Source organism: Neodiprion virginianus, chromosome 4 (genome assembly GCF_021901495.1).
Source record: "Neodiprion virginianus isolate iyNeoVirg1 chromosome 4, iyNeoVirg1.1, whole genome shotgun sequence".
Taxonomy (NCBI): Eukaryota; Metazoa; Arthropoda; class Insecta; order Hymenoptera; family Diprionidae; genus Neodiprion; species Neodiprion virginianus.
The window spans coordinates 1,957,357-1,972,408 of record NC_060880.1 but is presented as its reverse complement, the minus strand read 5'-3'; the positions used below and the strand labels follow the sequence as shown (position 1 = coordinate 1,972,408).

At 41.2% G+C, this 15,052-nt stretch overlaps 1 protein-coding gene across 1 annotated transcript in view; it reads left to right on the top strand.

Moving 5' to 3' along the window:
• Positions 1-3,349: 3,349 nt before the first annotated feature.
• LOC124303577 (nuclear hormone receptor E75-like) overlaps positions 3,350-15,052 on the top strand; it is a 143,046-nt gene continuing 131,343 nt past the window's right edge. The window contains exon 1 of the mRNA XM_046760950.1: positions 3,350-3,401. Coding sequence (XP_046616906.1) covers positions 3,365-3,401 — 37 coding nt within the window. The 5' untranslated portion in view covers positions 3,350-3,364. The remainder of the gene's footprint in view (positions 3,402-15,052) is intronic.

The window sequence follows — 15,052 nt, the reverse complement described above, 5'->3', positions numbered from 1 at the left end:
ATCTCGGGGATTAACGTTTACGTACAACTTTCGATTCGCGCGAGTATATAGAATTCCGTCCAGTTTTATCTATCCAGACACCTGCAGCAGGCAGTTTTTGAGAAATCGCTGTTTTTTTTCTTCGACAATTATATTCCACGAGGGTAGTTATTCGTAATCCGAATTGCATCGAAGAAGCCTGTTATGCAAAAAACAAAGATTCGCAATGGGAAAAAGTTGGCATCGCAAAAATTGCATTTGTGACTCTTGACGGCACGGGTTGAAAATTTTTTCATTTCGAACGTTCAGCAACGGCACTCGAGCTGTCGCGGGGTGCACGACGTGCGGTTCATGGATTTTGCACGTACATTGCAGACAGAGGAGGAGGTGAGACAGGGAGGGAGGTACTCGTGAAAAGGTTTCGTCTGGCCGTGCACAGCGGTGTATCAGGGGAAGCTTTTGAATGTCAATGTCTTTTGTTTCCCTCTCTTTCAGTCGGTGCATATTGCATGTCATGTACCTTCTCTTTGCACCCTGCAGTGGTGGCGGTGGCTGTACCGGTAGTAGTGGCTACATGCCACGGCACACTTTCATTGTACCACGTGTAGGTCCAACCGTAAGCACACGCCCGTTTTACCCCCACATACCAATTTACTTGTTCGTGTACTTATGCACGCGCAGCACGCGTATATTATAATACCTACCCGTGTAAAGGGAAGCCATTTTCGGGCGACTTTCTCCAACTACCCCGTCGTCTCTTCCTGATTCTGACGAGGAAGGTATCCCAGATCGATATCCCAGATTTGATTTCTCTCGTAATATGTCATAGTAGACTAAAAATGAAGCGTTTTCTCATAGCCGGTGTGAAAAAACGTAAACATAAATCGCTGTGGCCGTGGCTGTGGCTGCTGCTGCTGCTGCGGGATATTGCATGGTATAACAACACGGGATGCGAATAACCCGACTTCCACCCCATCGGCGATGGGCGGAGGTGAAGCGGTGTTCCAGAAGCTTCGAGGCTACCCGAAGCACGCATGTGCAGCCGTGTCAACGGTGCACAAGCCCAACCACCCACTCTTCCGCCACCACCACCACCACCACCACCACCACCACCAACGGCGTCGCCGACGTGGACGAGGACGAGGACGGGGTTGCAGAGGGTTTAGTGCAGATAGGAGGTTGAGGTCGCTGAGCCAGTCGGCCGCCCCAATGGTTCCCGGTGCAAGGCATTGACCTCCAGCGAGTTGGGATGTCTGCCGGTATTGATTTGGCGCCGGTGCAGTCCCGTCGAGGCTTGGGGATGATAGCTTCGCGAGTCGGCGGGGGACGCGGCCGCGGGGAGGAGGGTGCAACGTACTGGGGCAAACTTTCCTCTTTCTCTTGGTAAAACCGACGACGATGACGAGGACGACGCGCCGTGCCGTTGGAGGGCGGTTAAGGGCGTCGAGGGTTTTTTTTTTTTTTATTTATTTTGTTTTTTCTGAGAGGGGACCGTCACTGTCCCAGCGTTCCCAGCGTTCGTTGTCCGTCGGAAACAGAACACGTTGCCAACTTCAGATTACTACTCTCACCCTCTTTTACTGTGGGACTCGACTGCGGCTCCTTTCTGCGGTACCTACCGTTCGTTTTTACGAAGATATACGTATGTATTACGGTGATGAGGCATTGCTGGAGTTGTTTTTTCTTCCGTACACGGAAATTTTTGTAATTGGAACCGATGGGATTAAGGATATTGATCCTCGATAATCGCAAAAATCGATACATACCACGAAGCAATGTGCGCTTAACCGAATCCTACAGTCCGATGCGTATACCCATGTGTATACATGTTTATATGGTTCAGTATCGAAACGGGGCGGTGGTGCAAGCCTTGGCGCAGCTTGCAGTGTTACCAGAGCAGGAGAGGAGAAGTGCCTGTGAAAGCTCTGGAGGGAGCTAGGCAAGGACGAGGGAGGGGGTGCCACGATCAGGATGGTGCCACTAGGACGAACTTTCGCTCTCTCGTCGCGATGCTGCTGCTGTTGCTGCTGGTTCGATGCGCCGATATGCGATACCAGCGATGAAACTAGACTAGCAGTCGCTTCGAACAGCCCCTAGATTTGTTCTTTTTTTTTTTTTTTTTTCTATACGTACAGAGGGACGTTCCTACTGTCCGTGCGTTTATCCCACGAAACGATTCCTGTTTTTCATTTACTCTTTTTCTTTCCCTTTCTGGATTTAATCCAGAGTCCGGTTAGTAGAATAACCTGAATTTCTGCCCGTGCGAATTTTATTCTGTTTTATTTCTCTGTCAATTTTTTTTTTTTCTTCTGCTTGCACGCCATTCGGTGCAGCAACGGTTCTTTTTCCATCCGATGATGCAACGTGCATTATATTTTAGTAACGAGAATATTATACCGAGGCTAAAAGCCTGCAGAGCCTGATATTGTAACTGTGAGCTGCAGCTGAAAAAGAATGAGATGCAGCGAAGAAAAGAAAAAGTAAGAACAAGAATGAGAGAAAGAGACGAAAAAAAATAAAAAAAATGGGATGGGCTGAGTTGATAAATAAAATTGCATTCACACCGAGGGTGTTTTTGCTTCTTTTTCTTCACTTCTTCTTCTTCTTCATCTTCTCCTTTTTATTTTTTCGTTAGCCTGCAGAGAGGGCTATGCAACGAATTGAAGAGGGGAGTGGTTGGCAACGTATATAGCTTCATTGAGAAAATATATGCATATACACATATATTGTCTACGTTCGGTATTACAGCGATGCTGCTAGTCGTTCGAGAAACGAGGCCACCGACTGTCTGGCCCCCTTCCCTGTCCCTTCTGCGATCACGTCCAGCCCTGCACCCTATTTCATGGTGTTATAGATACCGCGAGACCCCTAGCAAACTTCGAAGTCCATCTTTCGCATGCCAGTGTGTTATATACCTACCCACACATATCGTGTAGATACCCACTCGAACCGTTTCGCTCGGTAAAGAAGGAATCTTTATGTTTTCAAGAAAATTCACGCGTGTCGCGTAGAAAAAATACCTGATGTATTACGTTTCGAATGATTCTTTTTTTTTATGTTTTTTCCTTAAATCGCAAATCAACCTATGTAGGCAGAAATGATGACGATGATGATTATGATGATTGTGTTAATAATAGAGGATGACGATGATTCTGATTTCAGTAAATCGTACGGCAAGACCTCCAGAGAAATGAGGGAAAAATGTATGAAAGAAAATAAAAACACGGGAAAAATTCATCCCGGAAGTGGTTTCGCGTGTGACGCGAGGAAATGTGCCGGGATGAAATAGAAAATAGCCGAAGGAGATTGCGGGGAGTCGACGAACGCCCCCCAGGATGTCGACCCTGGAAGGCGGGGGCTGTGATGGGGCGCCTACCCCCGATCGATGCCCGACGTCGGGTGGATGCACGCGTTCGAACAAGGTATGTGTGTAGAACGTTATTTGCAGCACGTACCGGAGACGTATTTTAATTCATCAAGATAAGCGGAACTTGCAGGACTTTAAACAGCTCTGTAACCTGATATCAAGTTTGGTTACGCGATCGGGACGTCGATAAGTTATTATTCTATGCGAGAAATGAAATTTAATATTTGAGGGTTTAAAAAATTTATATCGACTCCTTGCAACATAAATTTTTTGGTTGTAAAAAAAATCGCAGGTACGTCAGGTTTTACAAATATTTTTTTTTTTTTTTGTCGTACAAAATGTAGGTAGCGACGGATTTAACGATGTCTCAATTTCGAAATTCCTGAAAATAAGCCTTTTTTAGAAATTTCAACGTCGTTGAGGCAGTAGTGAAAAAATACGTACGCTGTATACGTATTGCTGAAGTGAAAAATCACAAATTGTTACAACACTTTCGTTCACTTGTTTCAAACTTTATTCACGTCTGTTTGAAACAGCCGTTAATCGAAATTGTCGAAAAGCAAGACGAAAAACGAAAAAAAAAAACAACAAGTTACAGGCCCTTTTCCTACGGCGAAACTTTGTTTAAACAAATCTTATTTCCATCTTCTTTTCGTGACTATAACACAAAAAAAAACAATGGAAAAGAAAAATCGAAATTTCACCAAAGGTTCTTTTATAAAAAGAATGACGGTGAATGGGCTGGTAAACGAAAACTTAATTTTTTTGAATGACCTCCGCGGGCAATCACCTGCAGGTCGCAATTTTCAATCTATAACAAAAAACGAAAAAGATTTTTAAAAGAAAGATACGAAAATCTAGCTAAGTACGTAAGATTTTTTAAATTGATTGAAATTTAACGATTTTGCGACCGAATTCTTCTCAAGAGAAAAAAAAAAGAAAAAAAAACTGTTCCCTTCAAATTGACACCATTTTTGTAAAAATTAATATTTCTGAAACTTGTTAAATCTCTCAAGACCCCCGACGAATCTGAATACTTTCGCGGTTCCCCGTCGCCCACGTTTTACACCCAATTTATTAATCTTTGCAACGCGCCGCGTCGTCTCACATCGTAAACCAAAAATCGCCGACACGGGGTTCGAGCCTCTTTCCACAATCAGGGAGCGCAGGGCGGCGGTTGACCTGCAGCCTATAACGGAGGGGTGCGGGGGCGTTGATCCGTCAACGGTGCCACGTTGCTACATACACACACACACACACCTATGCATACCTATTCTGCAGTGAACGGGTGAAGGGCTGGGCGTTGCGCTGCGCCGCGACGGTGTCGGCCGGGTGCAGAGGTCAGGAGTCACGCGCGGTCGTCGGGGTGGCGCCCGGTCTAGACGGACCATTGTTCGGGGGTAGGGTTGAAGGGGGGGGGGGGGGGGGTTGTCGCGACGCGTTGCAGCGCAGCCCTTTTTCACCCCCCGTTTTCATGCCGTTGCACCGACGCGGTCAAAGTTCTCTGTGCAACGAACTTTGAAAGAGATTTTTGCAAAACCTTGAATTACATTTGCCGTTATATCGTACAATGTATTTATTACACTATGGAACAATTGGAATCCTTTGGTTTTTTTTTTTTTTTTTTCTACTGCGTTTAGAGTATGTAGTCGCGAGTCCTCGGTTTAAGGTAAATTGAGATTTATAAACAGTATTGTCACGTCACGTCAGGTTTTATAGCGGAAAGCGTTTGTTGATTTCTTTTTTTTTGTTTTTTTTTTTTGTCATGTAAATAAGTGACACGAAACTTTATTTTTTATTACAAAAATTTGTATTTTTTTGAACGATTGGCTTCTCTTTTGTAGTCGCGGTATCGCGTTGTCACACTTGTGATACCATTGCAACGTACTTGGCGTTACGGAATTGAACTGGGTTCGTCGAGCGATAAAGCGAGCAGAATAGGCGGAAATTATAAGATGAGAAAAATTCTTTATTAGCGATACGCCTCTTTACAAGTTCGAATCTCCGGTCCTAGCCAGTTTGGCAAAAATATTTGCGGTCAAACCACAGTCCGAAAGATTATGCAGTTACGATTGCGGCATCGGAATCGCACATAGTAAAACCATTTTACTATGAGGAGATTGCAAAATGGACGATGCAAACTTGTACTTTCCTCCTGCTCCTTAGGTAACGTCAAATAATTTTGACTTCTGTATCAAGTTTGATATTGATTTTCCGTGTTTTGTTATACAATACAAACAATATGTAAAATATGTACGTACATAGACCTACACGCGACGTTCCATTTGAGGCCTGCTAAATCGGGGCGCGACAGAGCGCGTTGGTGGGAAAATTGTACCTCCTGTAATACCTACGTATACAGTGAACGTCTAGTATCGCAGTGCACTTCACGCACCGATGCGCTATCGATTCTTCCATTTCCATTAAACATATACACGGCAGTATTTCACACACGCGCTTCCACAGGGTCACGCACATAGATAATATATACGAGTATGTGCATATGCCGCATGCATTGCCTACCTATGCGCATATGTGTATACCTGCGTACATAGATACCTACGTGTAGAAATAATTGAGAGAGCGACGTGCGGGCGTGCAGTAGGTGCAGGGTACGTATACGTGTGCAGCCGACGCCCCGTGAGTCACGCAATGCAGGTGAGTCTGGCTGTCTGCCCCACTGCTGCACTCTAGTCACGGGGTCAAAGAGCTCTTCGCAAGCTGCTGTACGTGTATATCGATAATATAAACCTATCTGTCTTGCACTCTGTATACCTATATATACGTATATGTATGTACGGGACATTCCGCGCCGACTCAGTAAACGGTTTGACCACGATGATTTTTAGTTTCACCAGGGATTTTTCCTAGGTTAGTACGACGCCTGAAAAACTTTCAAATTTTTTTTCCATCGCTCGTCTTTCCTTACCCTATGATTTTTTAAACCCATCTGAAAAACACCAAAATTGATTTTTATAAAACAAGGAGAAAGAAAAAAAAACAACGTCCGGTTTGACGCAAGATACCGAATGTTTTTTTTTTTCTCTATTGTTCACAAAAATCAATTTGGGTGTTTTTCGTACTAACGTAGGAAAAATCTTTGGTGAAATTAAAAAAATGTCATGGTCAACCGATTACTGAGTTGGCGTGGAATGCCCCATACATATATGCATGTGTGTGTGTGTGTGTGTGTAACCTGCATCACCCGGTTCGTTGGATGTAATATAAGGTGTAACAACACACATTGCGCCAGACTTTGAGATAATACTGAAAAGTTTATTATTCCTTTCGTAGAAATGCATAGGTATGTTATCATAATATATGTGTATACATATGCGTCGTTATCAGCCGTCATGTTATAGATTCCTCATCATGCGAATCATTCGGACGCATGCAGCCCGTGCAAGGCTGTAAATCGCTCTTCTCTTTGTCAAAAATTTTGCCACCTTTCGCGGTTTTCAAAATCGATGTTTACTGCGACGTATAACTTGTATTCCCGATTTTTATTATTTACGCGTAGTAATTAAAATTATGCCGACATTCGTTATTCGATAGCTATAGGTACGTTATATCATGCATTATACATATATATATATATATATATATATATATATATATATATATATACATTTCGCGGCGTTCGTTGAGCCTCAAGATTATTTTATTCACCTGCATATCCGGGAGACTTTCCGAGAGTGCAATTAGCGCGTCTCAAGTACCAAAGCGCTTCTACTGCTACTAGTACTACCACTACTATCGCAATACACTGCGGAAACGGTGTAGTTTTTCACCAACTTGTCAAGTGTGCCCGTGTTATACCCTCGGTCTTTCACCCCTTCGTTCCTTCATCCCTGCACATTCTCGTATCGATGCGTTAAAATCGTACCTTACATACATTCGCTGTGTGTAATTGTTGGCGGATGGTTATACCGCGAAAAATTATGGAAAAAAAACGTATGTGTATACGTATATGTACGTACGTGTACAATTTTAAATTGTCAATACCTATCCTCGTTACGAGATAAAGATAGGAAGAAGAAAAAAAAAAAAAAAAACCACATCCTTTTTGTATTATTTGCGAACAGCGACAAATTGGAGCAAGTTGTAAAAAGAAATATTGAAAGAAAAGTAAATTACTACCGCATAATATCACCAATGATAAGACAATGATTAGCTAACCTTTTTTTTTTTTCTCCATCGTAATACAAGTAATGATAATAACAATAACAATAGTAACGATCACAACAAAGTAAGTTGTTGATAATATGGAAAAATTGAAGAGTAAGAGTATGTGTATACAGGTAATATTATTTTTTTCAAACGGCGCTAGCGGGAAAGCATCGATCTTCTTTTCCCTGTTGGTCGTACACCGCGAATAAAGCCAAGGATCGGAGGGCGAGGGGAGAGGAGATCGCTGCAACCCTCCGATACGACGCGACGCCGACGCCGACGTCGCGGCGCAAGGGCGCGGGCGCAGCTCGGTGCAGTGGAGGTCATCCACCTGTAAGGTCGGGGTCATAATCTTGGCCGTCTGGGGGCGGGGGCACCGGCTCATCGCCATGGCAACCTCCCCCCGACGATTTCCACCACCCCTCTTCAACACCCCCTGCGCTTTACCTCCTCCCCTCCCCCCTCACCTTCCTCGTCCTTCCTCGTCCCTCCTTCGCGCCGCCCGAGTCAAGGCTAGGATGCAACCGTTTCGCACCGCGTTCATCTTCTCGCTCCGCACCATGCAATACTGTCCTTTTAAAAAGTTTTTCAGTTTCATTTAATTACGTTTTTTTCTCTCTTTCAACGATACGACGCGTTTAACACTCTAATTTCAAGCTTGGACGCTCGTCATCCCATCCTTTTTTTTTCTTGGTTGCTTTTAGCTCTTTATTTATTAAACTAACGTTTTGGCAACAATTGCCGAGTTTTTTTTCGTTCCACTTGGTCTCTGAAATATTTCCAAGTCTAAGAAGAAGTATAAAATTTATTTACTTATTTACCGAAAAAATAGCGCATGTTAACAAATGGTCGGAATTTTTACTTTTACACGACGGAAAAGCATTTTCTGCTAATTTATCGTGAAAATTCGAATGACAATTTTCACACAAAATTAATACGAACCAAAAAAATTTTACAGACGGTTTCAAAGTTTGTCTTCCGATCGTTTTTGTTTGGCTGCCGTATTGGATCCGTGCATTTTGAAGTTTCGAATTTCGAGTTCAGATTCGTAATCATCGACCCCAAAAGCTCGTGTATGCAAAACTTCAAGCGAATCGCATGTAAGGAAAAATGTATGCATGAAAGAGTTAAGGTTAGAATATCTCGTTCTTCCAATCGGCCAGTTATTTTCTTTAAGAAAGAATAACGTCGATTCATACTATTGGACACTTCGTTTCACCTTCTTCTTCTTTTTCCTCTTGCTCGTGAAACTAGGACAGAAAATATTCTCAGTATTCCGTGTAATAGCAGATATTGCGACGGAGGAATAATAATGCGTAAAATATGGAAAAAGAAAAACAAACTGTAAGGCCGAACAGAATGAAAAACTTTTGACTGGGTGTCGTGATATCATACGTAGAAAAGAAAAACGCGGATATTGTCAAGTAATTTATTAGAGCACGACGTGGATGAGTCCCGGGGCTTAGTCATATTCGTATATGTATAAGGTATAATTCGGAAGTGAAGAATCTCGTAAATTACTCGTGGAAAAGCGCGTTGACGCACCGAATTACCGAGAATCATCCCCCAGCGACGACATGACTCATCCCCGTAAGGACGAAAACTTTATCTGCTAAAATCCTCATTTCTGCTGGCTGATGAATTATCACTTCCTCCCGCGAGCGATAATTACATCACAGAGACACTAAATATACATATGTACATACGTACATGCATAGGTGTATATTATCTAGGAAGAGATAAGATTGATAGAAAAAACATTCCTGCAGGTTTTCCGCATACGTATTTTGGTTACTAGGCGACCCACGAACGACGCGACGACCCAAATGAACGATCATTATACATTAAGCTGATTACGTTGTTATTACACGACGCATACACAATGAAATACAAGAATCGGATCCCTGTTTCGTTATACGGACCCCCCGAGCTATTTCAGAATCGATGATCACCGTTTTGTAACTGATATTATTCTACAGACGACTTGTTTGTACGATCGTTAAACACGTCTCGTTTGTCGTTAATTTTACCTCAGGTGTACAGTAACGATATTCTTCGATAATTTTATACTAGAATACAGAAAAAAAAATTCTTCTTCTTCTTCTTCTTCTTCTTCTTCTTCTTCTTCTTCTTTTAGTGTACAGCAAACAAAGCCATGAAATTACAGCCATCGCACGGTTGATTGTTGCACAATTAAATGTTACGTATAACGCATACGTAACGCAGAATTGCGTATGTCCGTACGTGTTGGTGTAATCTGTATCGTTATAGCACCGATGAGTCTCGATAACGTAGACGTGTCGTATTTGAATAAGGAGAATAGATAAATGTGTAAATTAAAAATTAGAAAAAGATTCCACGCGATGCGATTAATAAACGGTTTTTTGATTTACGAAAGGTTTTCATTTTTCCTTATTATTCCTTTTCTTCTTCTCTCGGCATTCGATGGAAGCAATCGTTCGAATCGTGGCTTTGAACTTTGTTATTTGTTAAGAAAATCGAATTCCACGAAGTGCAACGCGTATGTTCCGAGCGCGATAATTATACCGCGTATACCTACTTATAATCGATAACAAGGTTCGTGTCATTAATGTAATCCGTCTGTTCTTTTTCTGGCACGCTCTGATACACATATACCTATTTGTACAGACATGTACAAACTACGCGCACGCGTGTATGCATGTATAATATACGATCAACGGTTTTTAGAATTCGGGTCTATAACTACCGTTCTACTCGTAATATCTACTCAGGTCAGATAATCAGCTGAACTGTTTATTCAAAGCTTTTGACCATAATAAGATCGCATACTGAACGCCGACGAGATCAGTACATGTTAGACCGGGAACCCATAACACTTTTCATGTCTCATTTGTTCACACTCGGCAGTATAAGACCCACCCAAATCCCACCTTCCACCACACGGAGATGACTTCGCCGAACACAAATCGTGGACCAAAAGGTGGGGGCTGTGCCGGCGAAGCTGTATTAAAAAATCCGGGATCTAGAATTACTACTTACCGTTCGGCGTTTGTCGCAAATTACTGCAAGTGAAAAAAAAGTTCGGCATTTTGTTAATTCATCTAATTATGTACTAAAACTCGAGATAATATGATCGCCGAATATTTAGGTTGGATCGGGGGCTAGCCACCTACGCGTACTTTTGTCGTAAGGGTGTAGAGTACGCCTGTATCACACATTAATGTTCGGCACTGATTTTATATTGTTTATCAAAGGCTCCCGGTCTATGTAGTTCGTGTCTGCGTGTGTGACATACGTAGGCCATTGGATTCAAGCATTCGTTTGAATAATTATTACTCAACACCGATAAATCAAAAACGTCGTTCGTGTATTTAATATTATGATACAGAGTGTCGGATAACTAATCGAGAAAAAAAGAGTCTCCAAGTTTATATTCGTAATAATGTCCACAGTAGTATGGAAATTTGTGTTATTATAAATTTACACGAAACGACGTGGAAATTCTCTGCAGAGTTTACGATGATGAGTGGGCGTCAAAGACGTCGATTTTTCGTTTAAATTATTGTAACATACAGCCGTGCGGCGCACTTGATTCCTTTACCGTGCAGTGATCCGATTATAGGCGAGATTAATATATATTCAATGTCGCCGATAGTAGGGTCACTGATAACAACGATGTTTGCGAAAAAAATAACCAAAAAAAAAAAAAAAAGAAACCTTGACAAATCTTTCCACGATAAAAATTTAAAATCACGCAAGGCTGCGCGAGCAAACAGCTGTGACGTATCTGTATGTGTATGCGTGTGTATGTATGTATGCATGTATGTTTGTTTGCATTTTTGTGCGATCAATGTGTGCCATGCTTCATCGTTTACATATTTGCATACATAGTGCGCATATATGTTAGGTTGATTAACACGAAATAAATTTTTTTTTTTTCACCGTACTACTTCGTCACAAAACTGTTGCTTGTGATGAGAAAAAAGTCACCTGCAAATTTGAACTCGATCGGATAAGATTTAGAGGTCCCGCTTTCGTGATTTCGTTTTTACATCGTAATAACTTTTTCTGAATATGGAACGCTGTAATAGTAAATAAAAATTGTCAAAAACCGAAGTAAGATCGGGCCGTGAGGAAAGAGAGAGCGGGAGGGGGGTGTTAACGATGAAATTTATAATAACCGTCAACGTCTGGATTAGACGGCCGATATGTATAATATCGGGGATTGCATCTCGGGCCTTGCCTCATAACAAAATGTCCTCTGATCGACCCTGCCCTGTCTCAATGTTAACTTATCATCACAGATACGAGGGGCTTCGACATTTCTCTCTCTCTCTCTATCTCTCTCTCTTTCTCTCTCTTCGTATGCGTTTTGATGCACCTATTATATATATATATATATATATGTACGATGTGTTTGTTGCCGCGTTCGGTCGCAAACTGTCACTTTGTACACATAACATCATTCAAGCTGCATAAATATAGGTATGAGTGGGTTTAGTACGTTGTATATTATACGTATGTACGTACGTCTCCAATGGTTTAAGTACAGCCGTTGTACGAAACAATTCCTCGTGTATTTTTACTTATATTTGTCAAGCCGTAGTCCGGTTTTCTTTTCGCGTTCACGGTAATCGTCCACCGAAACATTTTTCTTCTGCTATCCTATTCTACTTTTCCTGTTTCTATAATTCTTTCTAACTCGCTCTCTCTCGCTAAAATTCTGTCGCAAACAAAGGTTTCAAATTATTCATAACTTATTCTTTTCCGTAACTCTGATGTTAAAAATAGGGATGAACTTTTTATTTTGTTTTTTTTTTCGATTTTTAATCCGTTCTCTCGGTATCTTGTCCAGAAGCTTATGCTTATTGGTCATTCTTACTAGTAACGTGTAATGTATCGAAATATTGAAAGAAAATCATTGTTTTGAAAATTTAGAACGGCTTTAAAGGAGTCTAATGTTCAAAGATTAAATACACTTTACTTTTTAAAAATAGATTATTCAATTTGAGAAGATCCTATACGGTTGTAAAATAATTGTTTTTCCTAAAAATGAATCGTTACATTGGCGTTACGAACCGATTGCATTTTTTTTCTATCTAAAATTAGATCAGTCACATCACGCGTGCAAGGTATGTAAAAAAAAAAAATAGCTTTGACACGTTTGCGAACTCTGTTGAAGCGAGCGCGTTAAGCGTGTGATAACACCTCGTTTTGGTGATTGCAAAATAATTATTAGCCTGCGTAAGTTAGCACAAGGTTACCGAACGATCGCAACGAGCGTGATTATACGCAAGAGATTGCACCAGTTTACATTACAGTCATCACACTTATGTATAAATATACCTATAGATGCATCGTTGAGTTATAATTCAAATTTGGAGTTGAAAAAAAGTTGATGTGTCTTATGAAAAATTATTCAAAGATGCTTGCAGGCGAATTTTCTGCCTCCTCCTCTTTGACGTTCAATGATGCATATCGGTTATGTATTAATCACGATCTATACTCTATAGGTTTCAACCTACCGACACTGTGAATTATCGTTCGAGCGATAACGCTCAGATAACACAATAATGACCTTTTTTTCACACGTAATGTTATTCTGTTTATTGAATATTTAAATAAATTGGCGCGATTTATATTGACTCAGGTCGAGAAAAGTAAGAAAATCAGAATCCTGTATATCTCGTTAATCAAACGTATTTCGTCAAATGAAAAATAGAGATGTAAAATCAGTTTTTTTGTACATCGTCTTCTTCTCATCAACGGTTTTATAACATCCAAGACGTATGTTATAGATATTATAAAAAAATATTTCTTTTCTTATACACTAATTTAATACATATTAATTTGTTCATCATAGAACGTCACGGATACGTTTTTTCATAGATCTCTGCGTACTATTAACAGGCAGAATAACAGATAAGACCCGAAACATTACGAGTTAATTGAGTTAGTTCCATAATTTACGGTAGGTCGCGGTGACACGCATTACACGCAGCCCTCACATTTTGACGGCGTTGTTGATGCTGCAGAATTTATCCAGATCCGTCATTATTTTCACCTGGTCAAACACGCTTTGTTTGTCGCGGTCTATCATCCGGTCCGAGATGAAGTTACACATAATACACGTACTCCGTTTTTATTTCGAGTGATACGAAAAAGTCGTATGCAAGTAATTCGCATCAGATATACATCGCAGATTTTATAAAATTATAGCATTGCGTGACGCTGCACGATGGATTTTTTATTAGCGAAACAAGGGATGGATGTTGCAGTTAGGTATCGGGATTTTCACAATGGCAATAACCACATCATTTAGAGTGCGCGAATATCCTCGGTTCCATGGGTATAATAATATGTTTACATAACACGAGGCGACATGGCATCGCAAAATTTAAACACACTCCGTAAGCCGTATTAGTATTAACAGGGTCAATCGGCGACGGTCAGGGACGGTGGAGACATAATATAACACGCATTTCAATAATCCGCAAGGATTTGTGCGAACGTAGGCCTGTATACGCGTACGCGTAACATCACTGGCACAGATGTTTATACATATAATACATGTGCCTGCGATATATATATATATATATTTACAAAAAATGAACACGGCATTGTCGTTTTTCTATCTTCATTGTCTTTTTGCGAAGGCTCGGAACGAGAACCGCATCGGTAATGATAAACTGTAGTCATCCACGAGAAAAATGACAAGTTTTGCTCCGAATTTTTTTCAATATTTAGCAAGGTTACGGAGCAAAAACATTCTAAACGACAAGTGTGCCTGTATTGTTATTACACATTATACGCCTAAGCTGACTGCGCTATAGAAGTTGCAGACAAAAGAAAAAAAAAAAAAAAAATTAAAAAAAGAAAATTGCATGCGAAATATGAGCTGTTATATAATTTACAACGATCGTTACGGATGTACCTTATACCTATGTAATAAAAATCGAAACGCGTAGTAAAATAGAAACGCCCGCACGCGGATGGATTCGCTCATCGCCAGCTATCCAAATTAACTTGTTTCATGCCGGCGCACCTATAATAGCATTCGTACGTGCACGTGTGCGTGCGCGCGTGTGTGTGTGTGTCATACACCTATCTAGGTATGATGCCAGCTGTTACCAGGCAAACCGCGAGTTGCCGTGTAAGTCTTATGCAAGTTGTAAAAATTGCGAATTCGGTGATGCTAAATTATCGTCAAATCGTACATGACTAAGGCACAATGTCACACTCACCTTCCAGTTTCGGTTATACATTCGCAGTTCGTATACGCAGTACATAGACCTTATGTATAACATAATGGTAAGTGTGGGTAATTTTATGCACAGTGCGATGGGTACGACTGACTGGCCAAATGTTGGGACTGATTTAACTCACCTAACCTAACCTAACCCAATTCGACTCGGCTTGACTTTGATCAGCTAACATGCATGTGTGTATTGATAAAACTAAAATAGGTACGCAAGTACCCGACTCATGGTCACGGTCGAGTCATCGCGCGGCTTCATCATCAACTCCTCCAACTCCGGCTTTACACCCGACACG